General features: G+C 48.9%; 9 protein-coding genes across 9 annotated transcripts; 5 read left to right on the forward strand and 4 right to left on the reverse strand.

Moving 5' to 3' along the window:
* Window positions 1-678: 678 nt before the first annotated feature.
* BJ212DRAFT_1209915 (hypoxia induced protein conserved region-domain-containing protein) lies at window positions 679-1,079 on the forward strand (the record flags this gene model as incomplete). Its single annotated transcript, XM_041329211.1, has 2 exons — window positions 679-736; window positions 802-1,079. Coding segments are annotated over 2 exons (336 nt in total), but the record flags the coding sequence as incomplete, so codon positions are not given.
* Window positions 1,080-1,526: 447 nt separating this feature from the next.
* Window positions 1,527-1,873, reverse strand: BJ212DRAFT_1256476 (uncharacterized protein; the record flags this gene model as incomplete). The annotated part of the gene is made up of 2 exons (XM_041329793.1): window positions 1,527-1,682; window positions 1,739-1,873. 2 exons carry the CDS (start codon window positions 1,871-1,873, stop codon window positions 1,527-1,529), a joined length of 291 nt encoding a protein of 96 aa, XP_041200150.1.
* Window positions 1,874-4,820: 2,947 nt separating this feature from the next.
* On the reverse strand, window positions 4,821-6,334 carry BJ212DRAFT_1257456 (uncharacterized protein; the record flags this gene model as incomplete). Its single annotated transcript, XM_041329857.1, has 4 exons — window positions 4,821-5,338; window positions 5,361-5,721; window positions 5,780-6,118; window positions 6,170-6,334. 4 exons carry the CDS (start codon window positions 6,332-6,334, stop codon window positions 4,821-4,823), a joined length of 1,383 nt encoding a protein of 460 aa, XP_041200151.1.
* A 304-nt stretch (window positions 6,335-6,638) lies between these two features.
* Window positions 6,639-10,106, forward strand: BJ212DRAFT_1311444 (peptidase family M49-domain-containing protein). The gene is made up of 20 exons (XM_041334023.1): window positions 6,639-6,911; window positions 6,959-7,175; window positions 7,235-7,366; window positions 7,420-7,586; window positions 7,645-7,810; window positions 7,866-7,924; window positions 7,978-8,114; window positions 8,165-8,329; window positions 8,380-8,399; window positions 8,453-8,458; window positions 8,514-8,564; window positions 8,614-8,638; window positions 8,694-8,857; window positions 8,910-8,938; window positions 8,987-9,084; window positions 9,145-9,179; window positions 9,232-9,362; window positions 9,421-9,514; window positions 9,570-9,749; window positions 9,799-10,106. Exons 1-20 carry the CDS (start codon window positions 6,736-6,738, stop codon window positions 9,913-9,915), a joined length of 2,169 nt encoding a protein of 722 aa, XP_041200152.1. The 5' UTR covers window positions 6,639-6,735; the 3' UTR covers window positions 9,916-10,106.
* On the forward strand, window positions 10,107-12,137 carry BJ212DRAFT_1311460 (phosphatase 2C-like domain-containing protein). Its single transcript, XM_041334024.1, has 10 exons — window positions 10,107-10,439; window positions 10,520-10,534; window positions 10,598-10,847; window positions 10,897-10,957; window positions 11,009-11,095; window positions 11,148-11,262; window positions 11,315-11,483; window positions 11,542-11,579; window positions 11,633-11,643; window positions 11,695-12,137. The coding sequence occupies exons 1-10, from the start codon at window positions 10,113-10,115 to the stop codon at window positions 11,732-11,734; spliced, it is 1,113 nt and encodes a 370-aa protein (XP_041200153.1). The 5' UTR covers window positions 10,107-10,112; the 3' UTR covers window positions 11,735-12,137.
* A 204-nt stretch (window positions 12,138-12,341) lies between these two features.
* On the reverse strand, window positions 12,342-18,018 carry BJ212DRAFT_1474468 (glycosyltransferase family 48 protein; the record flags this gene model as incomplete). The annotated part of the gene is made up of 9 exons (XM_041339094.1): window positions 12,342-12,397; window positions 12,446-12,509; window positions 12,559-12,632; window positions 12,686-13,016; window positions 13,068-13,912; window positions 13,965-14,150; window positions 14,201-16,880; window positions 16,929-17,530; window positions 17,598-18,018. The coding sequence occupies 9 exons, from the start codon at window positions 18,016-18,018 to the stop codon at window positions 12,342-12,344; spliced, it is 5,259 nt and encodes a 1,752-aa protein (XP_041200154.1).
* A 265-nt stretch (window positions 18,019-18,283) lies between these two features.
* Window positions 18,284-20,847, forward strand: BJ212DRAFT_1311466 (uncharacterized protein). Its single transcript, XM_041334025.1, has 2 exons — window positions 18,284-19,193; window positions 19,249-20,847. Exons 1-2 carry the CDS (start codon window positions 18,452-18,454, stop codon window positions 20,598-20,600), a joined length of 2,094 nt encoding a protein of 697 aa, XP_041200155.1. The 5' UTR covers window positions 18,284-18,451; the 3' UTR covers window positions 20,601-20,847.
* On the forward strand, window positions 20,848-24,386 carry BJ212DRAFT_1311470 (Retinoic acid induced 16-like protein-domain-containing protein). Its single transcript, XM_041334026.1, has 9 exons — window positions 20,848-20,998; window positions 21,057-21,178; window positions 21,238-21,275; window positions 21,337-21,597; window positions 21,648-23,363; window positions 23,397-23,468; window positions 23,697-23,757; window positions 23,818-23,824; window positions 23,996-24,386. The coding sequence occupies exons 1-9, from the start codon at window positions 20,897-20,899 to the stop codon at window positions 24,344-24,346; spliced, it is 2,730 nt and encodes a 909-aa protein (XP_041200156.1). The 5' UTR covers window positions 20,848-20,896; the 3' UTR covers window positions 24,347-24,386.
* On the reverse strand, window positions 24,351-25,744 carry BJ212DRAFT_1311472 (uncharacterized protein). Its single transcript, XM_041334027.1, has 2 exons — window positions 25,302-25,744; window positions 24,351-25,253 (listed from the first exon to the last, which is right to left on the reverse strand). The coding sequence occupies exons 1-2, from the start codon at window positions 25,681-25,683 to the stop codon at window positions 24,568-24,570; spliced, it is 1,068 nt and encodes a 355-aa protein (XP_041200157.1). The 5' UTR covers window positions 25,684-25,744; the 3' UTR covers window positions 24,351-24,567.
* Between the last annotated feature and the right edge of the window lie 391 nt (window positions 25,745-26,135).

The raw sequence follows: 26,135 nt of genomic DNA on the forward strand, positions 1-26,135 counted from the left end.
TTGTAGTAGGGGTGGCGAAGATGTCAGAGGGTGAGGCAACGTCCGAGAGGGCTAAAAAAACTGTGAGAAGCGTTAGGAGTCTTAGGACGAGCTGCGAGCAGAGAGAAGACATGGACAATTAATCTGTAACAAAGCAGGAACTCACCACAATTTTCAACACGCTTTCGAATAATAGAACCTGCAAAATTGAATTGCAAGTTCAAATCTCCAAACGAGGATTGTTGTGATTATCATTCACGGTAAAGCAGGTACTAGGGGGATAGCGAAAACCTGTTAGAACACTTCGAGATCAATGTATTTACTTACCTGACCATATATATATTGAGAAACGCGTAAGAATCGAACTGAAGACGTCGATTCAAGTCACTGATATTAGCTGGACCACCGTGATATTCATTGAAGGCGCGTTTAAGGCGCGTCACGAGACCGCGTCAAAATAGCTATGCTCTAATTGGTCGGGAATGTCCCGTGAACGCGGGATTCGGGATTGCAGCCTGCAACACCCTGCATAACCACCTACAACTTGCTTGCAACGTTAATTTCGTGAGGTTGTATCGTCTGCGCTGCACCCTCCCGGGCTCACTGGTTCAATTATAATATCTAGTTGTTTTTTTATTTGTGTCCAGGATGTCCACCTCTCCCGCTGCTGTTCCGACTACCCCGAGCCTTCACACGGGGGAGTCCTATCAGGAGAAAGCTTGGAGAAAATTCAGGGAGCAACCGTTAGTCCCTATCGGTGCGCACGCTACGACATTTCCCAATCACTTTGTCCTCCGAATCTGACGACTCGCGCTGTACTAGGTACCCTTATAACATGTGGTGCATTGATCATGGCTACCGTCAAAATGAGACGGGGCGACTCCCAATCTCTGAATAATTGGTTACGTGTTCGTGTCATTGCTCAAGGTGCAACTATTGCCGCTGTCTGTGCAGGAACCTACGCACTGGGTTCCACTGCCGGCGAAGAAACAAGACAGACGAGACAACTCGACGAAATACAGGCGCATAGGGAAGCTCGTGCTGGCAGGGATCGAAAGGAATTTGAGGACCGGCTGAAAGCTGCGGAGAGGCAGTGGAAAGAGACTGAGGGTGGTTTGTCAGGGAGGGACTCGAATACGAATGTTGCCAAGGGTGACTCAACCTCGAAAGCGCTACCATCCGATCAAAGCCAGATGCCTCAGAGTACTTCGTCACGGTCTGGCGCAAGCTGGTGGTGGTTCAAGTGGCCGTGGGGCGGATCCTCGGCTTCCTGAAGTACTTCACAAAGCAACCAGAAATCTTTGTAATACAACGATCTGAGCTACATATCTCTTCTACAAATGCATAATAATACAGTCGTCGGCAAATCAGAACAAACTCTCATTAAAGCAAGAAAACAGCATGTTGTTGAGGGCTGACCATGTGACAGTCAATGTAAGAACATGTTGTCTTCCTGCTGTTGTCTATTCTGTGCAGTGCGCACTGCGGCTAACATGCTCTTTATTATGTCTTCATCATCCACGCCTAGTATCTGGTAGTATCCTAGCTCACGCATCTCCTCGGGTACGCACGTCACTCTGTTCCTCAACAGCCAGCCGCTCACCGCCATACAGCTGATTCATGACTGCACACCGTCTTAATACTGAAAGCTCCTTCACAGCCTCGTTGTATGCTTGCGAGAGCTTGATGGGATCTCGTTCTGCCTAAGTCAATCACATCAGGATACTATTCTTGCTGAAATTATTGAGTCAGAACATACCTGTATCCCACGGAATGTGTCCTCCGTCCTCCGAACGAAGTAGGTGCGAAAGTTATATGAATTGAATGATTTCGCCGTCCGCAAGGTGGAGGCGTAGAGATCCAGTACGGCCTTACGAGCAGGTGGAGTCGCCATTGTTTGGAAACAGAGATAGGAAGCAAAGCAACTTGAGTTGGTTGGTGAATATGTGTACGACGCTTATATAAGCAGGAGATTCACTTCTGTCTCCGTTGTACTACTAGTCGTGGCTTCTTGAGACAAAGTACGTCAGGTTGTGGAAGGTTAGAACCGATAGCCAACCTCTCCTCTTGTCTCAGCCGCCCATATCATTGCAGGTAGCTAGACATTTCTTGATTATCTACCCATGCTCACTCAGTCACACTGACATATCCAATAACTCGAGGATCTTCTTGACTCTCCGGTTAACTTTGATCTCCAGATGCCAAGGCTTTGGACACCCCAACTTCTTGGTGCCCTCCGGCGAGCTGATTTGGGTGGCTTCTCAGGCATGTCCGAGTCTTCTCTTCAACCCCACCATCTCAATTTCAATGTCGGCTGGAGATGCCAGTATCGTATACTCACAGACCAACCACATAGATCACAGACAGTATGTACTTCTCATCATTATTCTGGATGTATTTGGATGTGCGAAATGACGCAACATCGCTATGAATCACCTCGTGATGGATTCGTTATCGTGCGTTTTGCATCAGCATTCATCAGATTCGCACTCAGATCCTTACGATATTTCTTTCAATCCTTATGACATTATACCCCGATGCCGAGGCAAAGGGCATGAGACGACCAATGTTGCGGGGCATCCAAGGTATTGTGTTCGTGGCCAGCATGGGGCATCCGAGTCTTCTGTTCAACGCTTGCTGCGTTTGCACCTGTCCTGTCTCTATTTCTGCGTTCCGGTGTCATACTGAGAACGTCGGGCCTTGTTCAGACTCGGAGACTTTGTCAGTGGATGAGCTGTTATCCTCCACCGAACCGGGGCAGCGACTCAGGTTGAGAGTGCCGATAAGCTCATCGAGAATCATTGAGACGCCGGCAGGTTTCTTCGGTGGACATATCTCGCATAGGCGGTGTTAGAACGATGATTTAACTGGTCGGAACTCCTCCAAATCTGGCAAGAACATACACACTTGGTATCGCGCGCGCCTTTTCAAACTCTCGTGTTGTTCAAGTATTCCGCGTGTGTAACACCGCCTCGCAGACCCATAATCATCCACTCGATCCAACCGAGGACTTCTAGTTCTACTTCGTTTCATATGATAGTGCTTATGGCTGTGAATCAAGACAGGAACGAACATTCATTCACATTACGGCGCAAGATGGTGGTGGTATATCTAGCAGAAACGCCCCCGTTATACGACCATCAAGTTCACCATCCCCTTACTCCCATCCCTTGAATATGACATTAGTTTCAAATTATCACAGCTGGTGGCTGACAACTGATTCGACTCGTTTTTACAGTTATTTTGTAGGTTCGTGAAAACCCGTTTGGCGTTGTCTCGATTTAATCATGATTGCGCTTGCCTTCTCTTCTAGGGTGATGTACAATTGAAGTGAGCAACATGGTATTTAAGAAACACTGATATCCTCATGCCATGTCTAGCATTGACATTCGGACAAGAGCTAGGTAAATGACATTTTCGGAGCAATCATCTGGCTAAGATTGGTTTTATGGATTGAACCAGTTTGGGTGGGCAGTGTCCCACGTCAAAAGAAATTCATACAACTGAATTGGGACAGAGGCAACGTCGGTCCCTCATGACTGTTCTATATTTCGGTGTAGGTAACTTATGTGCGATTGGCAAGTTATGCTGATTTTATATATAGATATGATACATTGGAATAATATCTGCACTACATCAGTGCTATTGACCTCGCTGAAACATGACGCAAGCGATCATGATCGCTCGGCTACATGCCATGCGTCAAGGATCCAGAAGGATGCTAATATTTCTCATTGTCATTTTCCTGGCTGTCAACATCCCTTGTAGAGTAATTACCACAATGGGCATGAGGTATATTTTAATTAGGAGGTATGCTCTTTTATGAAAAACTTAAGTGGATCAAACTTGATTCATGAATGATAGAGGGGCTAACCCTCTCTGGCACCAATCAGCCTTGCATATGAGGTAGAATTTCAACCTCTCGTGGCCATAGTTTGGGTCCTTTACGTTATACGGGAGGTCCTCGCGCAGCGCGGATTACCCTAAAGTACTTCCGTAAATTGCAACAACTCGAACGATCGACAGGGAGGACCACTAGGGATTCCTTCATGGTGTAAATACAAACTCACGTGGTTTGCTTCACAAGGTGAACTTGCACTTCAATGTAGTTATCTTTTGTCGCTGAAATTCTGCGCATGGTAGCCTTACTGCCGTTTCTTGTTTCAACCTCGGTTGTTTGTCTTCAACGATCTCGGTATGCTGATCTATCTCTGCATGCGACTACGGTTCACCGTTTCTATGGTACTTTTATTCCATGGAAACCCAGCTGTATGTGGATGTTCGTCAGATTTTCGCGCTCGTACAGATGGACCATGCCTCATCTTTAGCGTTCAAAAATATCACGCTAATCTCGTAGCCAACTCCAATGCAGGACCCGTCACGGTTTCAATTACCTTTCAGGAAGGCGTGCGTGTATCGACCGCGGCTGATGGTGGTGTGTAGCATGTCCCCGACACACCTCAGAGATTTAGACCTATTAGGTAGTCTGAAGTCGAAGTTTTATGTGGTACATATGCAAGTTACTTGCACTCTGAATTGTATCGGTCTACCTAGGGAAGACTGACTCTGCGCTTCGCTCTCAGAGCATGCATTCCCCACTTGATAAATGACTATTCCACGCGACCGCAGAACTTGTCCAAGTACGCATTCACTTGCAAAAAGAACAAGTATTAATTAAGAGTACATGGAATTACTGTGAACTAGGTGTACGAGCGCGCAATATCAAACAATGGAGAAGTGAAGGTATAAATTTCGAGTAATGGCCTCAATCATATCAAAAAAGGGAGAGGTGAGGGTAAAAAGTTCGAGCACAATTGAATTATATCCACAAGAAATGCTCACTACCTTGTCCCCAGTCCACTCATCGCCCACGCCATCCTTGCCTGCATGAAATCAAACTTGAAGGCAAACCACATCACCCAGTCCCGCACAGTAGTAGCCGAAATTGGGAACAACCATGATATCTTCTTATCTGGCGTCCCCAGAAGTGAAAGTAAGTTCTTAGTAAATGCAATCACTTCTAGAGCGCGTTTATGCCTCCCCTCTGCAAACTCATGCAAGATATAATCAGCATCGACGCTGGAGGGCTGCGAAGCAGACGCGTTTATATGCCTTATGAGAGCCTCTCCAAGGAACACTGCGTCACGGATGCCAAGGTTCATGCCCTGGCCGCCGGCGGGAGAGTGGATGTGCGCCGCATCTCCAATAAGAAGGATGATACCACCGTGTTTCGTGGTGGACTTATCGCCCCCTACTGTAGCACCCTGGAGCTCGTCTCCACCAAATCGAGCGAAGGCCTTGTCAGCGATGGCGGAATGCGTACGGAACCGAGTTGACCATATAACTTCCTTGATGCGTACTGGTGTGGAGTTAGGATTAACTGAGGCAGTCTGATGAAAGGATTGTGGGCCCGAATCGATCAACGAGGTTCTGTAGATACTCCTTACTCGGCGAATGCGGTATTTCTCCATCCACTAGAGGGACACCTGCGCCAATACGGTATATTTGAGCTTCGACTCCCTGCCCCTTCTTGGCGAGTAAGTCGTTGAACGACTTGGGCAGAGGTATGGAAAGGAAGAAGCTCTCGGGCGACAGCGTACCTAAAAACTCCGAGTCTAGGTCATTATTGTCTTTGCCTTCATAGACAACATCCGCAAGGACCATTTGATTCAGGTTGTTAATCCTATCACCCTTCTCGCCAGTCTCAGGGTCTGCGAACCCGATACCCGCCATCCGACGAACCTATCAGCGAAAAAAGAAACAGTCAGAACTAGTAAAAGCGACACGAGACAAGACTTACAACAGAATGAGCGCCATCTGCGCCGATGACATACTTTGCAGTGATGGTCTTTCCATCTTCGAATATGACATCAGTGAAATTGTCATCGTTTTCATTCATCTTCAAGGAGGCGACTTTGCATGGCCGGTGAACTGTCACGCTATAGCCTTTGAGTTTCTCACCGAGAATATGCTCAGTAAGATTCTGCGGGATGACGAGACTATACGGGTGGCGGGTGTGTTTGTTCAGAGACGAGAAGTTGGTGGAAACGAGTTTTGAAGAGCGGTTGCGAAAATTAACGCCTTTTGATTTGGTTCCCTTCGCTACGATTTCTTCCCCGCAATCTATAGTATCCAGTGCCTAAACAAGACAAATGTGTATTATGACCGGGAGTCGTGATGCATGTCGTACCTCTAACGTCGCGGCATGAACGACCAGAGCGCGCGAGGTATTCTCACCTTCCTCGACAGCATCCACAACGACAAAATCCTTAAAGCCATGATGGAGGAGAGAAAGTGCTGCAACAAGACCGGAAGGTCCTGCACCAACGATCAAGACAGTCGTACTGTTTGGCATACCAGTCATATCGGCCATACTGTGTAGAATGGAAATGGAATTGTGGTGCTAACAGCTACTTCAGCAGTTGGCTTTTATGCTGCCCGGCGGCCGAACAAATACGAATCGTGCGGAAGGTCCATCAGACTCTGCGAGAGCAGCGCATCATTGAGTCATGTTGAACGAGTTTCCTATAGCTAGATTAGGTGAACATAAAAGATGCATTAGGGCCATGACACGGCATTGACACAGCTTATGTGACGCGGCTCGTCTAGCGTACAAGTAAGTCGGAGTTCAAACTATCGGCCGACTCATGCCGCGATGACTGATTTTGCTGACGTCATGCAACTACGCGACGCGTCTCATTTAGTCACGCGCTTTTGATTTTCATCCAGTGCATCAATTGAGAGCTTGTTAAGTGAATGCTGCGAACCAGGCTGAATCGAGTCTTGAACTCGAGATCTTATCGGTCTTCAATCTCCCACCACAGTACCCAACTTCATCGAAATATGGTTTCCGCAGCTGCAGACCGCTTCTTGGCTGACAAGGCTCCTCCGATCTGCCGTGTCGAGGTTGCGAAGTCATTCTCACAACTCACGTATGTATATTTCCGTTACCAGGGGTCGGCTGTTGATTATTATGCAGACCAAAGGAGAAGCTCTACACTCATTATGTCGGACAAGCTTCATGGGCAGGCGCTCGGATCATTCAAGAACAGTGGACTCCCCAAGCGCTAAGGCTCTACGATCTCCTCATACTCACCTTCAGCTCCGGTGGGAAGTTAGCTGATTTGGATGCACTCAGTCAAAAATCTGGTATTTCCCATGAAGATTTTGAGCAAGTACTGCAATATTCATCCCAGGTGAGTACTCCGCGTCCAAATCGTCGTGTACCTCGTTCAACTGACCCCTTTGATTCAAGGTTTTGCACAACTTGGTAAATTACAAGAGTTTCGGTTTCACGAAGATCGTACCTCGCGTTTCCGAAGCAAAATTCGCTGCTGTGGTCGAGAAGTCAGCCAATGCAGCCAACGCCATCCCTTTGTGGAACGAGGCGAGTAGCTAAATGCACGTCGATATCCCAAGCTAATGAAATAATCTAATCAGTTGAAAGACCATATCTATGCACTCTCACCTGAAAATTCTCTCTCCATCGGCAAACCAAGGGATGGACATATCTCCAACTATTACCTGGGTCAAACAATCATGGACGAAGAGGTTGCAGCCGTTCAAGCTGCCGCTGAGAAAATCGGAGTCGATGTGCTGAACACCCGGTAAACTTGACACTCAAATCCGCTATATATATATCCACCGCATCTGATTTCCTTGTAGTATCCGCAAGAATGGGCCCCACGACTTTACCCTTCTCGTGGCCTCTGTCAACAAGACTGAATCCATCGTTCATGAGATAAACACTGAATTGACATCTATCAGATTAACGGTCGAGTATGGCGACTTCTCAATGGCATTAGCAAAGGCTGTGGCAGCTTTGCATGAGGTCGCGTCAACTTTATGTCCATCTACATCTTTTAATTTCTTACCTTCTTTTTCAGGCCAAGAAGTACACGGCCAGTGAAACCCAGACAAAGATGATTGAGGGCTACATTAATTCGTACGTCTCAAGTTTTGCGATCTTGTATAACCTTTGGTGTATAATTCAATCAGCTTCAAGACTGGGTCGATCGAGGAGCACAAGGCTGCCTCTGAACATTGGGTAAAGGACGTCGGTCCCGTCGTCGAAAGTTACTTAGGCTTTATTGAAACTTATGTTGACCCATACGGTGGTCGTGCCGAGTGGGAAGGTAAGCCATTTGTATTCACCGATATTCGCAATGCTGACTGCCTCTGATAGGTTTTACTGCCATCGTGAACAAAGAACTTAGCGCCAAGTATGACATACTCGTCAATGATGCACCGGAGTTAATCAAGGTCCTGCCCTGGGGTAAGGACTTTGAGGTTGATGTATTTAGAAAACCGGATTTCACTGCATTGGAGATTGTGAACTTTGCTACGGGAGGCAAGTGCATCTCGATCGCGAAATAATTTGGCTCATTTGAGATGACACAGGTATTCCCGCTGGTATTAATGTGAGTACATGGAGTATATTCGAGAGTAACTGATTGATGGCAACCCTACCTAGATTCCCGTAAGTATTCTCGGCTGGGGGTGAAATTATCTCACTGACAAGCAATATTGCTAAGAACTATTACGATATCCGAGAATCGACTGGCTTCAAGAATGTCTCCCTCGCTGTCAGTATATTTGCGGGAGTAATGTGTCCTATGCTTACCTTTCTCTTAGAACATCCTTTCAGCCAAGGCGCCGGGTAAGCTTTACCATCAGCCACAACTTGTTGCGCTGCTTAGTCTTGCTTTACGCAGACCAAGAAATCACTTTCATCCATCCTGACGATCTCGAGCTGTACAATGCATGGGATTCGCGCGCCTTTGAGCTTCAGGTTGCAAACCACGAGCTGTTAGGCCATGGATCTGGGAAGCTTTTCCAGGAAGTTGCTGACGGCTCAAAAAACTTTGACCCAGAGAAGGTTTGTGTTGCTTACCCTGAGTGCGGCCGCAATCTAAAGTTGCATACTGCAGATCATTAACCCACTGACTGGGAAGAAGATGTATGTCCATACTTTTTAGACTATGGAACTAACGTGAACGTGACATAGCACATCGTGGTATAAACCTGGTCAAACACCCGGTTCGGTTCTTGGCGAAGTTTCATCGTCGATGGAGGAATGTCGTGCGGAAACCGTTGCCCTCTACCGTGAGTTGTGGAGAGCTGTCCCGTGAAGTTATACGATTACTAAAGTTGCGTCGCTTTCAGTCGCAAGTAATCCAACGATCCTCAACATTTTTGGCGTGAGTCTTCCGCTCTCACTGCGCGTGCTACTTATTGATAGCCCTAATGAAGTATACGGATAAGAAGACTTGCGATGATGTCGTTTATATCACCTTCTTGTTAATGGCACGTGCAGGTCTACGTGCTCTTGAGTTCTACGATCCTGCCACGAAGAAACACGGCCAGGCACACATGCAAGCTCGGTGAGTTTCGCGGCTTCTACATTACATATGCCAGCCATCTGACTGTCTCGACACTTAGTCTTGGTATCACCCAGCACATGATTAAGGAAGGTTTAGTGACTTTCGAAGAGGTTCGCGGCGCAGATAATTCGCTAGAGAACCTGTATATTCGCGTCAGTTTCCTTGCACCACACCGTCAGATGATCTTGTCTTATGCCTTTCCATCAGCTTGACCGCCAGAAATGCTTGGCCCATGGACAGGCTGTTGCAGGAAAACTACTCATCGACCTTCAAGTCCGGAAGAGCACAGCTGACGGTGCTGGAGCACGGGACTTCTATACCAAGCTCACCACGCCTCTTCCAGGATGGGATGGCGAGATTCGGGATGTTGTTCTCAAGAAGAAACAAGTGCGTGTTCACCATGAAACGCAATCATGTGGCCTTACCGTTTTTGTAGCCTCGCATGATAATGATGCAGCCCAACACTTTTGTCGTGAATGGCCAAGTGGAACTGAAAGAATACCCCTTGACACCTGCTGGTATCCTTGAGAGCTATATTGAAAGATGTCTATGAGGTTGGCTTGTTTGGACAACTACACAGCCATATAACCTAGCACCTATATATGGACTATGGACTAGTATGTAAGAAATGAATCAGTGCTTGTACATAACCTGGATTGATGACGCGTCACGATGTGTCAGCGCGTTGGAGGTCATGTGTTTTCAAAATCAAAGTCCAGGCCGCTCCTCGCTAATTTGTTGTTCCCTTTCATGATGATCGGGACCCTTGGCCTATGGTCATCGTCAGTGCCTCGCCTACTCACGCCAAAGAGCACCTGTCAATTAGCATCTGTGTCGCAGCGTGCTAACCGACCAATAATACGTACATACTCCAGCAGAAGACCCGCCTCCCCGCCATCCCGACCCTACCAGTTTCATTTTGGCGCCAGCTGGGCAGCGAAGCCCCCAGAAAAATCGCGCATTCATGTACCTTTCTCATCAGACACTACGTTAGGACGCTGGCGAGATGAGATGCTTGGAAAATGGAAAAATGTGACGAGCAGGGATGCAGGAGAGGACTTTTTCTTCGTGACAGAGGTGCGTCCCGGATGGTCTAGTAGCCACGTGCTTCACTCAAAAGGTCTGTGTCGTTGCATGGATATTTTCTTATGTGACAGATGCAAAATAGTTCGGTAGGTAAGTTCATGCCCTCTTATGTATTTCCTGTGTGTTCATATGGTGCTTTCTATCGATAGGGAGTATCATTTGGTGTCGCTGACGGGGTGGGCGGATGGGTTGACTCAGGCGTTGACCCGTCACTTTTTGCGCAAACACTCATGTATCATGCACATCGTTACTCGCAACATGGATGGGCTGGTGAACCAGAAATTGACCCAACTCAAGAGTACGAGGAGCGTGAAAGAGTTGAAGGATGGGAGTTGACGCCGTATAAGTGTCTTGAGTGCGCCTACCATGGTGTATTGCGGGAGCGTCTTGTCAATGCAGGTCTGTTCCTCAAAGCTGTCACACATATCTATCCTGAACGTCTACTAAGGATCCAGTACTGCTTGCTTAGTCAGTCTTAACGCATCGTCAGGTGTATTGCGAGCTGCAAAGTAGGCGGACTTTACTACCAGAGGAACTCAACTGAGGCAGGCTTCACATAGTCTTGGTGACAGCGGATTTCTAATCATCCGATCGTCTTCGGTAATATACCGACAACCACCGCAAACCCATTTCTTCAATTGCCCATAGTAAGACGCTTTTTATTGACAAGCTTCCTGATTTGTATACTTTCATCAATAGCCAGCTTACAAAATTTCCGCCAAACATGGTACCGTCCACTCACTTTGCTGATCAGCCAAATCGGGCTGCTCAGTATGAGACCAAACTTCGGGATGGTGATATCATCATTGCATTCGTGCGTCGTTTCCAATTCTCACTTGATATTGTGCCGAAGGTTCCGAGTGCAGACTGATGGACTATCTGACAATGTCTTTACGCCTGACATTGTTGCTATCTGCTCTCTTGTAGCTCGCTCAGGTGGCTCTGAAGATGTACAAGCACAGATGATGGCTAACCGCATTATTGAGTATGCACAAGTGTGCATGCGAGAACGGAAAAAGATGACCCCATTTTCACGTAAGTCTTGCTTTTGTTCGCATGCCTCTCACCTTTCATGTATCTGTGTCGTTCGCAGGTGAAGCCTTACGGGAGGGACTTTATTACAGAGGAGGGGTGCGTTCTTAACCTAGACTTTTTTTCTGGGACTTAATGTTTTGAGCTTGCAGAAAATTGACGAGTGAGCCATTACTTTTAATCCGTGATTTTTTGCTGACACCGATGACTATAGCGTCACGGTTGTCACAGCTATAGTGCGCGAGACCGTATGATGTCTGAGCGCGACCTTCATTGAAGAGTACACATGGACAATCGATGCAACAATTCAATTCATATCATCTATTACTAATTACTCAGTGCCATTTTTCGACCTCTGCAATATTACGCACTTTTTGTTATAGCCCGAGATTGTCTGGCATGAGGAGAGGTCCCCAATCACCTTGCTTGGTAGCAGGCTTCACGTGACAATAGAGTGACATGCAATCTAGAGCGTACACCACGCAACCTTGATACAATCCGATCAGCAAAGTAGTCGGTCCGTCACCGACTGGTGATATCGTGTCGCCTAATTGTGTGCTTCAGCCGACATGCGTTCTTCCGGATACTGCAAATTCTCTCGTTGAATCTTCCATTTGGTCACAGCAGCAGTAAGTTGCTGCCCCGACCGAACGTCAGCGGAGGCTGATGATAAGAACGTATATAGTTTTTGCTGTGGAGAATGTAGGATCGCTAGTTCGCAAGTACGCGAGAATGGCAGATTGTCCATGCAGATTAGCTTGATCTATCGTCTACTATGATACACCAAGCAAAAAGTCGAAAGCTTATAAGGGGATATACAAATGCCAAGCCAAGCCAGTCCATGCGTAAGTGTCCCAGTAATTAGATATTCTGACAAAGAGTGCAATGGAACGTGATCTCGTTTCGGAAGAGAGCAGCTACAACCATGTTAGGGACAGATTGCGGATGATGTGAGGTGAACTTACGCAGAACAATTAGAGATGCCAGGCCCGACACTACAAGGATATAAAGCAGGGTATATTTAATGATCTGTTGAAGACTTTAGCCAGTAGAGTGAGGGGTGGATTATGGTACTCACAATCCATCGTCTTTGTCTCTTCTGCTTAGTCGAGTAAAGAGGTGCTCGAATCTGTTTGGATGGGCGGAGCCAGACTGTAACGAGTTCAGACTCACGAAAAGGTAAAGAGCTCGACAGTATCACTCACACAGCATAGTTGAATGCAGTTTGTCGACGAACGGAATGAGAACGGGTGGCGTCAAAATCACCAGGAGGATGTGACCGAGCAAGAAATCTGAGCTCCACAAAGACATCTCGACTATCTTCACGATGAATTCACGAGCTGGCTGGGACATGGCGGTATTCCCAAGGCCACGACCATACCATTTGCCAGACCACCACGCACGATTAGTTTCGTCGTGTTTGAACTCACGAGACAGGAAGACCGCAATGAGAATCTTCTGGATCGCACGCTGAATGGCAACGATAGTGATGACGCCGAGCACTGCATGAGATGCATCCCAAAGCTCAAGGAACCACTGCGACATATATCAACTCAGTGTCATTAGAGCGTAAATCAAATTACGTACGAAGAACTCGAAGAATGAGACAATTCCAAGCAGCGCTAAGAAGTGAGCGACGGCAGCCATGACCGAAGCAAACCTCGTCCATTTGTCGAACATGGGACCCAAGAACAGTGATATGAAAAACAGCGATATGAGAACGGCAGCATTCCAGACGATAGGACCAATCGCTATAACAGCTATCCGAATCAAAGGACTGGGGTTCTGCTCGCCATTGACGTTGGGGAATGACTTGACGAACATGTATGCGATGACGAAGATAGCCGCATGGCAGATCGGCCAAACGACCTCCGAGAAGACAACAGCTCGCCATGGAGCACGAGGGAGGTCTCCAGACAGCTTTTCTGATGGAAAGCCAAGCTTCTTCTTCTTGTACCCGGTGATCATAGTCCTAGAAAGACGGCAGTATCCATACCAACTACTCGCTTTCGACCTCGAGTTCCCTCGGGACATCCAACGCAGGAACTCGCGATAGTCGATGATGAAGTCGGCAAATGAGAACTGATGAGGGTTGAAAACAAAGGGAGCAATGCACAATGAGAGCACAGAGAACCAGAAGTATATGAGATGGGGTATCCAAATCGCCAGAGAAGCATAGAGAAGGATAAGCAGATTCCTCATGCCCATGTAGATACCTGGTCCTGCAAAGCGGGAATACAAAATGCTAAAGGATATTCGAGTTGTCGCAAAACCGCGGCCAGTTGCAATATAGCGAGCTCCACCGAATGTCAGATTGCTTAAGATTGCTTGAGAGTATATCTGTGTCGAGAAAACCTCAAAGACGGGAGACAGCGATAAGAAGTGTTTTCCGAGACGTAGCAGCGCTTTTCCAGTTCCACGCTCAACGAGTTCTGCAGCTCGTCAGTCAGTAAAGCTCAGCCCAGGGTAAAATGCATGAATTACCTTGTAAGAAGAGAGGCAAGAAAGCAATGAAGAACACCAAGAAAATGGAGACGATGCAGCGCTTGATCCATTCGAAGACGGGAATGAGGTTATAACACCCAGAACCCTGCTGACCACCAAGCACATCGCCCTGAGCATCACCTTGACAGATCGCGAGCTGTTTGTTCAGAGTTCCGATGAAGAGCACTACGATTGGTCAGGAACACAGATCGAATGTGCAACACATCGAGACTCACAAGTGACCATGAATACCTGGATCGAGTAGATGACCAAGATATTGTTGATGTGGAAACCAGGGTGTCCATAGTAGAAGGTCAAGAAGCGATCGATGGGCAGCTGCGTCCCGAGGTAGTAGTACTCCCGACTGAGCATCTGCTCACCCATGCCGGTACCGATCTTGGTCTGGAAGTTGAGAATCGTGCCGAACCCAAGATCACGGCCCTTTCCACACTGGTAGTACTCCGAGTGCTTGATACGACCACCACGCCCAAATGCGTTCATACCGGCGAAGATATCCTCGTTGAGATGCAAACCCTTCTGTGCCTTGGAAACTCCACCGCGTGTTGTCATAAAAATGGCATTGAGGAAATCAGGGTGTCCATAGTGCAGCTTGCCCCCAATCCACGCGAGCGCACGAGCCGTCATCGTACCGAATGTCTGTTCCTTCCCAGCAGCAATGTCACCCAACACCCCAATATTCTCCGAGAAGATGTACTCGCGTGTGCCGACGATAGCAACGGGGGATTTCTTAAACTCCTTGTGGCCCCATTGCGCATACGGACTCTGGCTTGAGATAGAGTACTCCTCAAACTCGCCAAGGATGTTCCGGATCTTGAGACATTCTTCAAGGTAGTTGTCTTGGTTGGCATCAATGAGCTGAAGGTATTCGCCGCGATAGAAAATGATGGCATGGTTCTGGTTGTCTGACTTTCCATCACCAAGAATAGGATTTCCGGGCAGCTCAATGCGGAACTTGGGCTTCCGTTTGCCCGTAACGTCGTCAATCTCTGAGTGGCCATCAATCAACGTCGAAAACAACCGGCCTTCACTGCCTTTTGGCCCAGGCTCTTCATCAAGGTACGCAATCTGCAGATCCGGATATGCGCGCAGCAAAAACTCGGCGTTCTCCTGCTCCTCCTTGTTGAACTTCGAGAACCGCTGCATGGAGATCGCGAACTTGAACTTGCGCCGTGCCATCCTCTCAAGCTCCCGCTCGAGCTTCTCCGTGTTGCCCCCAAACGCGGACACGATACCGGGATTTTCAACGCGGTAGAGAAGCTTGATGGCCTTGGAATAGTTCATCATGCCAGAGACAGTACGGTACAGCGTCTGCGCGCGCAGCGAGGCCCAGATACGTGTACGAAGGGTATATTCTGGGCTCGATGTTTTGAAGCCGATGCAGTAGAAAGGCAAGTCATCCGCTTTGTTGCTTGTCTTCTCGTTGATCAAACCCGTTCCATCCTCGCCCTCCCCAGCAAGGATCTTTGTGTCCTTCACGAAGTTGTCCCATTCTACAGAGTGGAGCTGCTTCAGGTACTCAAGCAACGTCACACGAGTATTCTGGTCTTCTTCGCGGATGATTTCGCGCAGGCTGAGTAGAATCTTCTCAGAATAGTGCGGAACGAGGACTGTGAATGTGGGCATGGCTTCCACAGGGAGAGGCTCAGGCAGTGCGGTGGTGAGGGAGCTAGCGAAAAACGAAATCCTGCGCTCAGCCTCACCGTTTGCGGGGAAGAACGTATCTTTATAGTTCCCGCCGTTCTGATTCAGGAAGAACGGAGGTGGGTTGAGCGTTCGGCGACCATCAGCAGTCTCAGCCTGGTGATACAGCAACCGCTGGACATGGTCGATCCCAAGGAGATGCTCGCGATACATGGAAATGATAATGGCGTTCCAGATCTGCGAGACAAGGACCTTGGGTTTGTATTTGATCTCCATCTCAGCAGTGGAGAGGAGCTTGGCGTAGATGCGCTTGGGAAGGCGGGTGTATACATCTTTCCAAGGCGTCCAGATCGACAGGCCAAGCGAGAAAGAGCGACCAACGGAGAAAACGACGACCCAGATGATGTACCACAAGTACGTGTCAAGGAAAAACAGGATCAAGTCCATAATATACATGATAGTCAATGTGAAGGGGACCTGTTTCGAACAGAGGGCGTTGCCGAAGAGCTTATCATTGCATCCCTGCACGGTAGTCCGCGCCATGACCGCGATTGGCGAGCTGAAGGAACTGGTGAGGAAAAAGTATGATTCTGCGAATTTGCACCCGAAGACTAGAAGCCAGAGCATAATGCTTGCAGTACGTGCAGTACGCGTGAGTTCCGGGTAAGACGCGGTAAATGTCTGCGAGGCCATGTACTTGCGTGACTTGCCAGCAACACGGTCACCAAACATGCGTCCAGAGGGGAACAATCCAAAAGAAATGGTCGCAACGACAGAGATGAAGAACTGCACAATGCCAACGATGACAGGAATCTGGGAGGTGGTGGGGGTTGGACGGCTCTCTACATATGCAATGTATACCGTCGGACCGCCCGTGAGCGCCAGAATGACAAGGAGGAATATGAATCGGGTTGTGAGATGGGAGGCATTATTCCATGTTGTGGGGATGTACATGAACTCGGCGAACGTGGCGAAGAGCATGATCAACGTGGCGACTGCGCCTCCGAGGGCGGTCGCGGACCAAGTCATTGCGGGTGAAGGGAATTGTGAAGTTGGAGGCGCGTACACCTTGGGGGAGTTGAATGCGGTGTAGAACCAGTATATTGCAATGTGGAGAATCCAGATGCGGTTAAAGTTGACAAGTAGATGCGCGATGGAACGCTTCTCCTTGTAGGTCTTGAAGAAGACCTTGCTCCAGTCTACGCGCTGCAGGTTCATGTAACGCTTGGAGGGTGCGATATCCACAAGGCGAGACTGGAGAACATGTTAGCTTGATGCATGTTGTGGGGGAAAATCACCTACATGGTTCTCAAGGACAATCCGTGCTAGACCCTCAGGATACCAGAAAAGTTGGTTAATGTCGTCATAACCAATGATCTCGTCATGATCTCTCTCCCTCCTCACGAACTTGCCCTCTGAAACTTCATAACCCTGGTCACGCATGAACGTGTATAGTGGCTTGATGATTGTGTGCAAGTATAGACCCTCCCGTACAGGCTCCACGCTATTCTGGCACTCGGGACTACGATAGTAATCATCTGCGCACTTAAAGATGAAGCACAGGCACTCGGGAACAAAGCGGACATTGCCCGCCTCGCCCCAACAAAGGAGGTAAAGCGCGATCTGGCGGAGCCTGTCGTATTGACTCATGCTGTTCATCGCGTTACGCCAGCGATTCAGTGCACTGTCCAAGTGTTTCGAGCCTGGTGTTTTGACTGAGCCGCCTCGAACACTTTTGAGGCGCTGCAAGCCAGGATTCTGGGTTTGCCCGACGGCGTCATCAAGGTTAAGCTGTGCGGCAAAATACCACTTGCGATAATTTGCATGTTGACCACCAATATAATCGGCATGAAGGGTTAACAGGCCTGATTTGGACTCATACGGGAGGCGCGGGAGTCGAGGGACTGCATTAAAAAATCAAACTGCAAAAATAGATTAGTACCTGTGCATGTCAGGGTTGTATGATATGACGAACCATGTTTCGCATGGAATCACGTTGGAACCCAAATTTTTGGGTGAGGTCTAGAAAAATGTCCTCTATTTCTTCCATGGAAATTGGTATTTGACGGTCGGGAGACCAGGCCGGGTATGGGTAGGTAGCCGAGTCGGCGAAGGGGGAGCCATATGGCTGGCTTGCCTGTGAGTTAATAGATGGTGCGTAAGAGCGACTGCCATGTCCAGCATCAGAAGGAGAGTCGCGACCTGCAAAGGGGTTAGAATCATAATATTGCTGGTTAGCTGCAAGACGAGTGGTGCTAGCGTAAGGAGTGCCGATCTCGGATTCATTGTCATAGTCTTGTCGAATAGGCTGTTGTTGGTAGAAATTTTGCTGGCCGTAAGGGTTTGGGAAAGGACTGGTAGGCTGTTGGGGCCCATGGGCTGGTTGAGCCATGTCAGTAGTCTCGACGGACAATTAGCGATCGAAGTAAAGAACGACTGTGGAAAGCAATAACAAGAACTGAAAAAGATAGGAAAGTCAGCGCCCAGCGGTGGTAGGGTAATGGAGTGAAACAATAATGCCGTGTGCATACAGAACAATCACTCGTGAGAAATCAGACTCAGTGGTTACCGGTAAATTCTAAAAAAATAGCAGTCGTTGGTCGACGACGATCACGTTGAGCAACTACAATTTTTCTGATGGCACTTCCACGATTAATTCTGCCCAGGTTTCCGCAGTGGATCAATCATCTTCCACAGGTCGCTGGCCGCGTCGTTGATCCGATCGCGTATATGATTGTCCTACCAAACAAATCAAAACATCCACAGTCTACACGTGATCTCATAAAACGCGTCGCGCTCCAAGCTTGTTAACTTCACTTAAACACATGTCTCAACCAATCGTGCTATGGGATGCTAAACGGCGCGCAACTCATGTTTTTGACGATGCAGGCATTTCAATCACGAAAACTGTACTGCCTCCTCCAGGTCCCCCAGCCCCTTATGACCGTGATATGGACCCCCCAAAGAATTTGAAGACCGTCCCACCCCTCGCGTACTTTTGTATCCTCGCTCTCATCCCTCACGCAGACCAACTGCACCACCTCCAGCATACGGTACCTTACAGTCGGGACGTTGTCAGTGCTTTGGTCCCACCAAAACCGGCCCCTTTTTCTGTCAAGAACAAGGATTCGCAACCGTTTTTCGTTTCGATCGTTAACCCTAGACTTCTGGCAACACTTGGCCAGGTTATGCACCCCCTTCCTAAAGAGTTCAGAGACTACGATATATCCCTTAGTGATGTCCATCTACCATTGCTTCAACAAGTGCCCAGTCGGGAGAACTTCTGCTTCGTAACTCTCTTGGCTCTACCATATTGCAAGGAAGTGTGCGACGACACTGTTGGTGTGATTCGCCGTTTGAACACCCTCGCTGCGTTGGATATAAGAGGGACAACTGTAGGATCCTACGGCCTTGCTGTGCTTGCTCGTGGCTTGTCATGGAGCGACGACGAACTGCAATCCAGGACTGGTTGCTGGGGACTCAGAATCCTGAGCCTGCATAGCTGCACCAACATAGGAAACGAAGCTCTCCCCATATTATCCAAGTTCCCCTTGCTATCATCCATAGGTAAGTTCCTTCTTTCTCTATTCCACACCAAAACTTATCCGTATCGTATCACCAGACTTGCGCTTCACTGGCTGCACGCGACACGCTGTCTCTAAACATCTTGCTGATGCTGGCTTCAGACCCTCTTCAAATCGTTTATTGTTTCATCCTATTCCACTCGAGGTCTCGCTCAAGCAGCTTGAGAACCTTTGCCCAACTGCAATGTACTCGTGCGGGCTTACCTCCGTATTCAAGTTGCACGTTGATAAGCTCAACCATTGTTCAACCTGGTCCGAGCACAAACCCAAACCGTACATCCTCCAAAACATGATGGAGGAATCAATAAGCCTAATAGATGCGGATTTTGATGAAGAAAACAGCGGGCCAGCTGAACCTGCCTCTCAGGATGTGCAGGCAAGCACGACGTCTACTTTCTACACATCGCACCTGCCTTGCCGAGAAAACCGCATCCGGGCGGCAGTCGAGGACAAGAAAGAGCAGCTTCACCAATTGGCTTTAGCGCGCCCTCCGCCCCAATGGAGTGTACTAGACGCACTTCAACCACCAGTACGACATCAACCATTGTATGATCCACATGAAGAGCCGCTGCCACCGAAACTCGAATCCATGGACCGCGCGCGTCTCACCAAGCGTACCTTATCAAGCGTGGAGGATATGGTTGCGACCCTGGCGGGCAAGAATAAGAAGCGGAAAGTGGAAAGTGAATTCGCCAGCGCGAGCTCCTTCCCAGTTTCCGTTTCGAAGCCGAAAAACCCCTTCGTCAAATCTGCAGGCTCGACTTCCAAATCGAACGTGTCAAGCGGCATGGTGCGATCCGTGTTCGCTGAGCAGAGAGATGCTGCCATCGCATCAGCATCTGTTAAACGATGCTGGAGTAAAGCTGAACCGTGGCCTAAGTTTTGCGATGGAAGGCCCTTGAAACCCTTGAAAAACTCCACGCCTTCGACTTCCTCAAGCAATACCGCTTCGAATGCGATCTCCAAACTCCCCTCCCCAAGTGGCAGTTCACTTCTCCCTGGTGCATCAAACCCTGTCCAGATAGATTCGAAGCCTCCTGCTAAGGCTAAGATACTCAGACCCATTACATCATACCCCATTCCGCCGTGTCCATCAGAGCATTTCTTGCTGGTGCCACAGATATATCCGAAGAATTGGGAGAAGAACAAGGGGGGTGCTGCCCACGCTGTGTTTGAGCCTTTTCCCGATTCGACGGCGCCAATGGATGGAAGCGATGATATCGTTGAAGTCGAAGGGATTGGTCCCATTCACGATGACGATCCCAAGAGGAATGAGAGGCCTTCGAGGAAAGTTGGGAGAGATCGTGGCGGTGTTAGCAGTACGGCGAAGAAAGGAAAGCAGAAGGCGACTGGATTTGATTGGAATAAGTGGAGACGGGAAACCATGTGATTGACTAGTATCATCTTTTCTTTGTGTACTATTCTTTATCGATCCTTTATGACACCTATTCACGGATTCCTGTTTCACGTACTTGTCCCTTTACTGACGACTACTTATTTAACCGAGTCAGCATCTGTACTTATATACCACATGCTCGCTAGTGCTCACTAGCCAAGTACTTATTCCAAATTGCAAACTTGAAGTTGACTTGTAATTTAAAGGGCACATCACGTGAGAGGTATACCTCCAGTTTAGCGGATTACTTTCTGAGTCCATACGGGCTAGATTATTAATGTCCGGGCACGATGGACTACTTCTCCAAGTTCCTCCGCGCAACGCCCCAAGCTTCGCCAAAGCCCGTTCAAGACCATGCAGCTGAATTCAGTGGATCCTGGAATGTTATCAAGGTACTACTCCCTTCCTGAATTTCCGTAGATCCCAATTAAACACTCAACATGTTCGTAGACGATACTCGAGCACCCAGACGAGCGGCAGCTCACTAAGGGCATCAAGTCCACCGATGCCCCAGCCCACTTACAATCCATGGTCGACGCCCTAGTCAGGGAATCGACTCATACCGAAGAAGGGTACGTGCACTGCAACCATGAAAGTCTCGTCGATAGTGTTGATTATCACTCTCGGTCAGCGCGACTGGTGCTTGCTTAGAATTTCTGCTCAAGAATGGTCTGCACCCCAACAACTACAATCTACCCCAGGTGCCTGTAGCTAATAATCATTCCTACAGACGTCTTGGGCACACTCGTGCGCCTCGCAGAGCCCGACCGACCCTCTGGAATCCAGGCCGAGGTGCTCCGTGCAGTGCAGAACATGGTTATTCTCATGGACGAGCAATTCCTCGTGCACTCCGCTGTACACCGCGCTGTCTTGCGCCTCCTGCGTAACTGTGTCGGAGACGACATCCAAGAGCAGCTAGACGGTCGGAACAGGGTTATGGGAGCTGCCAAAAATGCCGTGCGGAGCCAGCCATCTGATTACGAGCTTGATCGTGAGTGTTTGTCTCGTGTTTGACGATCTATGGAGTCTGATGAACGGTAGTGTTGAATTTACTGTGTATTTTGTGCAGCCGTATACGAACGTACCGCGAACTGTTGATGATTTTCTTCCATGATAAGCACTGGTACCACTCGGAGCCGCTTTTCTCTGTTGAAGAAGAGGACGAGGACGAAGATGAGGACGAAGACGAGGATGAGGATGAGGGCAAGAACGAAGATGGGAAGACAGGGGAACGCGCATCGCCGACACCTTCGCAGGCCACAATAACGTCTGCTCCTGCATCTCAGGTTGCTCATTCCCGCAAGACAGAATACGAGTTCCTCCTTTTCAACTATCTACTTCGATTCGTTCACCGTGAAGGGCAGATCGGCGACTTTGCACGTGCGGGCTTGCTCTTCCTCATGGATGTTGCGATATCCCCTGGGGAACCAATACATAGATTAGCAGGGGATGAAAAGGAAGCCTCTGGAGTAGAGACAGCAGCTGGGGATCCGATCACAGATGCAGCGCTTGCCTTGGCGGAGTATATCGTCGATGGTGATTTTTCAGACGTTCTTGGGGCAGGTCTGGGCGCAGTATACTCTTTGCTTCCATCGAAATTGGAGATAAAGTCACCGACTCAGGCTGATCCCTTGCACGGCAATGGCATGGTGCTAGGCTGCACAGGACATATTGAAGATGAGACAGAGCATGCTGAATTAGTGGTGGAGAATAACCGTGTCTCAGGTATCGAGGACTCTTCCAACCCAGACTTCAAATCTCGCCTCGATCACTTCCTCAAGTTGCTAGAATTTTTGCAGGACATTTTCCGCAGAAACATTGTCCATGATTCCCCCGAGTCCAGCCTCGATGCGTCTGCGTTGGTAGGCACTTCCATTGTGCACTCTATACTGGATGCCGTGCGTCGCAGCTTCCTTGAGAACATCCTCTACCCATCCATCCTCGAGTGTTCAGATCTCGACGGCAGCGCTGTTGCTGTGATGTCTTATATCGATATCGTGATTCGCACGCTCGAGCCAGGTCAGCTTTCTGACCTCTTCGTCGAATTCCTCATGAGTGAGGATAACGATGACGTCCCCCGCTTACGACCGCACCCTCGCATGCTCAATCTCAGCAGTGCTCCACCTCGCGCTGCTGACCGCCCAACAAAACTCCGCCGGCGCAAAAGTAGTGCGATGGCCCTGCTTGAGATGGAGGCTCCTGAATCGCAGAAACAGTCGGAATACTTCACCTCAATGGGACGGTTCACGCTGAAAGACTTGCTACTCACGAATTTGCGCTCGAAGAATCAGGCGACGGTCGCATCTGCTCTGCAGTTGTTCCAGTCGATGCTAAGCCAGCGATGTCACATTTCAGCAAGCGGCCTGTTCCTTGTCTTCCATGATGCGAATGCGACGAGCTATCCTGAGCCTGCCATGATTTTCCCGGATATCACACAGATAGTTGAAGAGGATAGCGATGAAGAGGAATTCGTTTATCCTGGTGCAGAGGAGACAGAACCCTCTGCAAAGCGACAAATGCCGCCCCTGCCCACATTCGTCCAGCCAGATATAACGTTCTCAACGCACGAACGCGAGATGGGACTCTACCTCACACTGGTCTCCCGTGTCGACCCCTCACACAATGATGATGCTTTTAGCACTGGCTATGATCACTATCTCCGCGACGCCACGTCGTCCATCCAGAATCATAGCTGTTTCCACATCCATGATGACGAAGTACATGGACGCACGTTCAAAGTGCAAGCATCGGCTCAATGTCAATGACCCCATTCTCTCGCTCGTCCTCGAGTCGATGCGCACATTTTTCTCAAATTCGCCAAAGATGAACATATCGCTCACGGGCGTGCTTGCGGAGCTAGCTGTCTGCCCTAACCGCTCCATCGCGGGGTGGCTTACATGTGCAGTGTCAGAGACTCTCGCCTCGTTTTCGGATCCCTATCTTGATGTAGATGATGGCCGAGATGATAGATCCATAGACTCCGTGATCGACGAGAAGTTTGCTACAGAAACTAATATGCTTCCTGCCATGAGGCTCGATGAACATACCCGCCCCGTTGTACACACTATCTTGCATGGCCTCGTTGGCCAGCTGGAACGCTACCGGCAATCAGTCGAAAATTTCGACCAATATCTCCTCGAACGGCGACAGGGTCTTTTATTCTCTGAAAATCTGACAGACGCACTCACCCTCTCACTTGAACCGGTCCAAGATGTATTGTCGCCTAACTTACCACCGTCGGGTTCTTGGGATGTCGTTCAAACTCCTGACACGCCTCCTCAACGCCCAAAGCCGAAGCCGAAGACCTCGGCTCTCGTATCTTTCCTGACCCCAAGAAAAAGCAAGGTTGCCCCACCCAAGGCGCCTTCTGAACTCACGACGCCTCCGAGGTCGGGCGGCAAAAACGTCGCTGCAAGTCCATTTGCTCCCATTATCAGCGCACCCGGGATATTGTCGTTGAACCCTTCGTAGCACCCGTTCCCCAGTCAGGTCCTTGGACATCAGCCCAGCCGTCGAAGTGGAATGCGGATGAAGATGATGTCTTCAGTGCTGGTAGCCAGTGGGGCGGGCATGCGGCTACTCGATCAGAGGGAGAGGACTTGAATGGAGGGAAGGCAACGCAAGTTACGTTGTCGCAACTGCTGGACAATGTTGTTGTCTTGGAGGAGTGCATCAAGGAGCTGGTGGCTATTATTCACGCCCGTCGTAGTTTAGGAATTGATCTAGTAAGATACGTTTGAGAGTCTCACCTATAATCTCATTATCATCTGTGGAGGCTGGAATCTGAGAGATTGGCGCCGTGCTAGCTGATCAGGTAAATCGTCAGCCAGTGTACGTGCTACATGCAACACAGACGAGGGCCCGGTTTCGATAGTAATAATTTAGAAGATATACATCAAGATGAACACAATACAAAGAAAGATGAGGCAGGGCATGACAGCAAAGATCTACAGAACAGGGGTTATTTGGCTTTCTTCGCTCTCCCGCTCCGTCTCCCCTTCGCCGGTGATGATCCTTCACCTGCTGGCTTGCGCTTATCCGAAAACATCCTCTGCTGTATCTTGGCAAATTCCTCATCATCGATGTCAGGAGGATCCTGGACATGAGGTTTCTTCCTTGGTGATTCTGCTTCAGCCTCAGACTCGTCTGCCCCCTTCTTCCGTTTCCTTCCTTTTCCTCCCTTCGTTCTGGATGACTCTTCCATATTTGAGTACTTGGCAGCCAGGTCGTCCAGAAAACCATTGCGGCCCTTCTGTCTCTTCAGAATGAGGGCCTGGAGTGCTGAAGTGTCTCCCTCGTCTTCGTCATCTGCTGATTTCTTCGCTTTCCCTTTCCCTTTTCTCGCTCCTGTCTTGCCGCTTCCATAGAACTCATCCCATACGCCAAGTTCCTTCGCAAGCTCTTCAGCCTCCTTTGCCTCTTTGTCACTCTGCTTCTTCCTCACTAACTTGGCTTTCTCGTCTTTGGAGCTTGACGCCCATTGCGGAAGACTCGGCAGATCGCCAGCTTGGACAAGATTTGACAGTGTGACTACGAATCTTGGCTCATCATCAATAGTAGAGTGAGGAATGTGCTTCATGACCTCGTCAAATAATCCTCCTGTTTCAAGGTACGCGGTCTTGAGGTCCTCGATCTCCTCGGAAGATCCTATAGGCAGAGTTGCTAAACGATCTACCAGATATCATTCAAACACACCTTGATATTCCTTCTTCATTTCGTCCAGTCTCCCGCGTGTGACGCGGTCAAATAGGTCCTCAAAGTAAGCTTCCCAACCGCCATCCTCATCCGCCTCACCCAGTAATCCTTCGTCAGTCTTTCCAGTTTTGTCATATTTCTTCCTCCGCTTTTCGTCGCTTAGTACGGCATATGCAAAACCAATCCTCTGGAATTGCATGGATGCCTTTGCCCGTTCCTCCTCGGTGGCGTTAATGAGTTTGTCAGGATGACACAGCAAAGCAAGTTTCCTGTAGGACTTCCGGATATCTTCTGCAGATGTATCTGATTTAAGCGACAAGACAGCGTAGAGGTCTACATCTTCTTCGTCGAAAAACTGGGATATGGGGTCGTTGTCATCCATGGTGGCAAGAAACGCGTTGACTGTCACACGACGCGCTGAAATGAGATGGGTCACGTGCTACCGTAACAGTCACGTTCTATGCCGTCCAATTTGCCCGAAATTGTTTACTAGTAGGAGCTCTTTATAAATATTCTGCCGACGTGCAGGTACTCCCAAATTTCTGCTGCACCTCCATCATCTTTTTGACGCCAAGGCAGGATTTCTAGCATCGTAGGTGGACTTCGTCGGCCCAGCTACAGTGCTTCGTACGTTTTTTTTATATCATTCCCGGCGGCGCCATCATGGCTTTCAAGGATCATGGTAACTGACTTCTGAGATATATATCGCAGTGCAATCGTGACAACACCCACAAAATGGACTGTTCCATGCACTTTGCGGAGCACGCTTCAGGGAGCACTGTAGGAAGATGGCTAGCTTCTATATCTTGCGTATCTAACGGCACGATTTTGATC

The sequence above is a fragment of the Suillus subaureus genome, assembly GCF_016647635.1.
Source record: "Suillus subaureus strain MN1 chromosome Unknown BJ212scaffold_1, whole genome shotgun sequence".
Lineage (NCBI taxonomy): Eukaryota > Fungi > Basidiomycota > Agaricomycetes > Boletales > Suillaceae > Suillus > Suillus subaureus.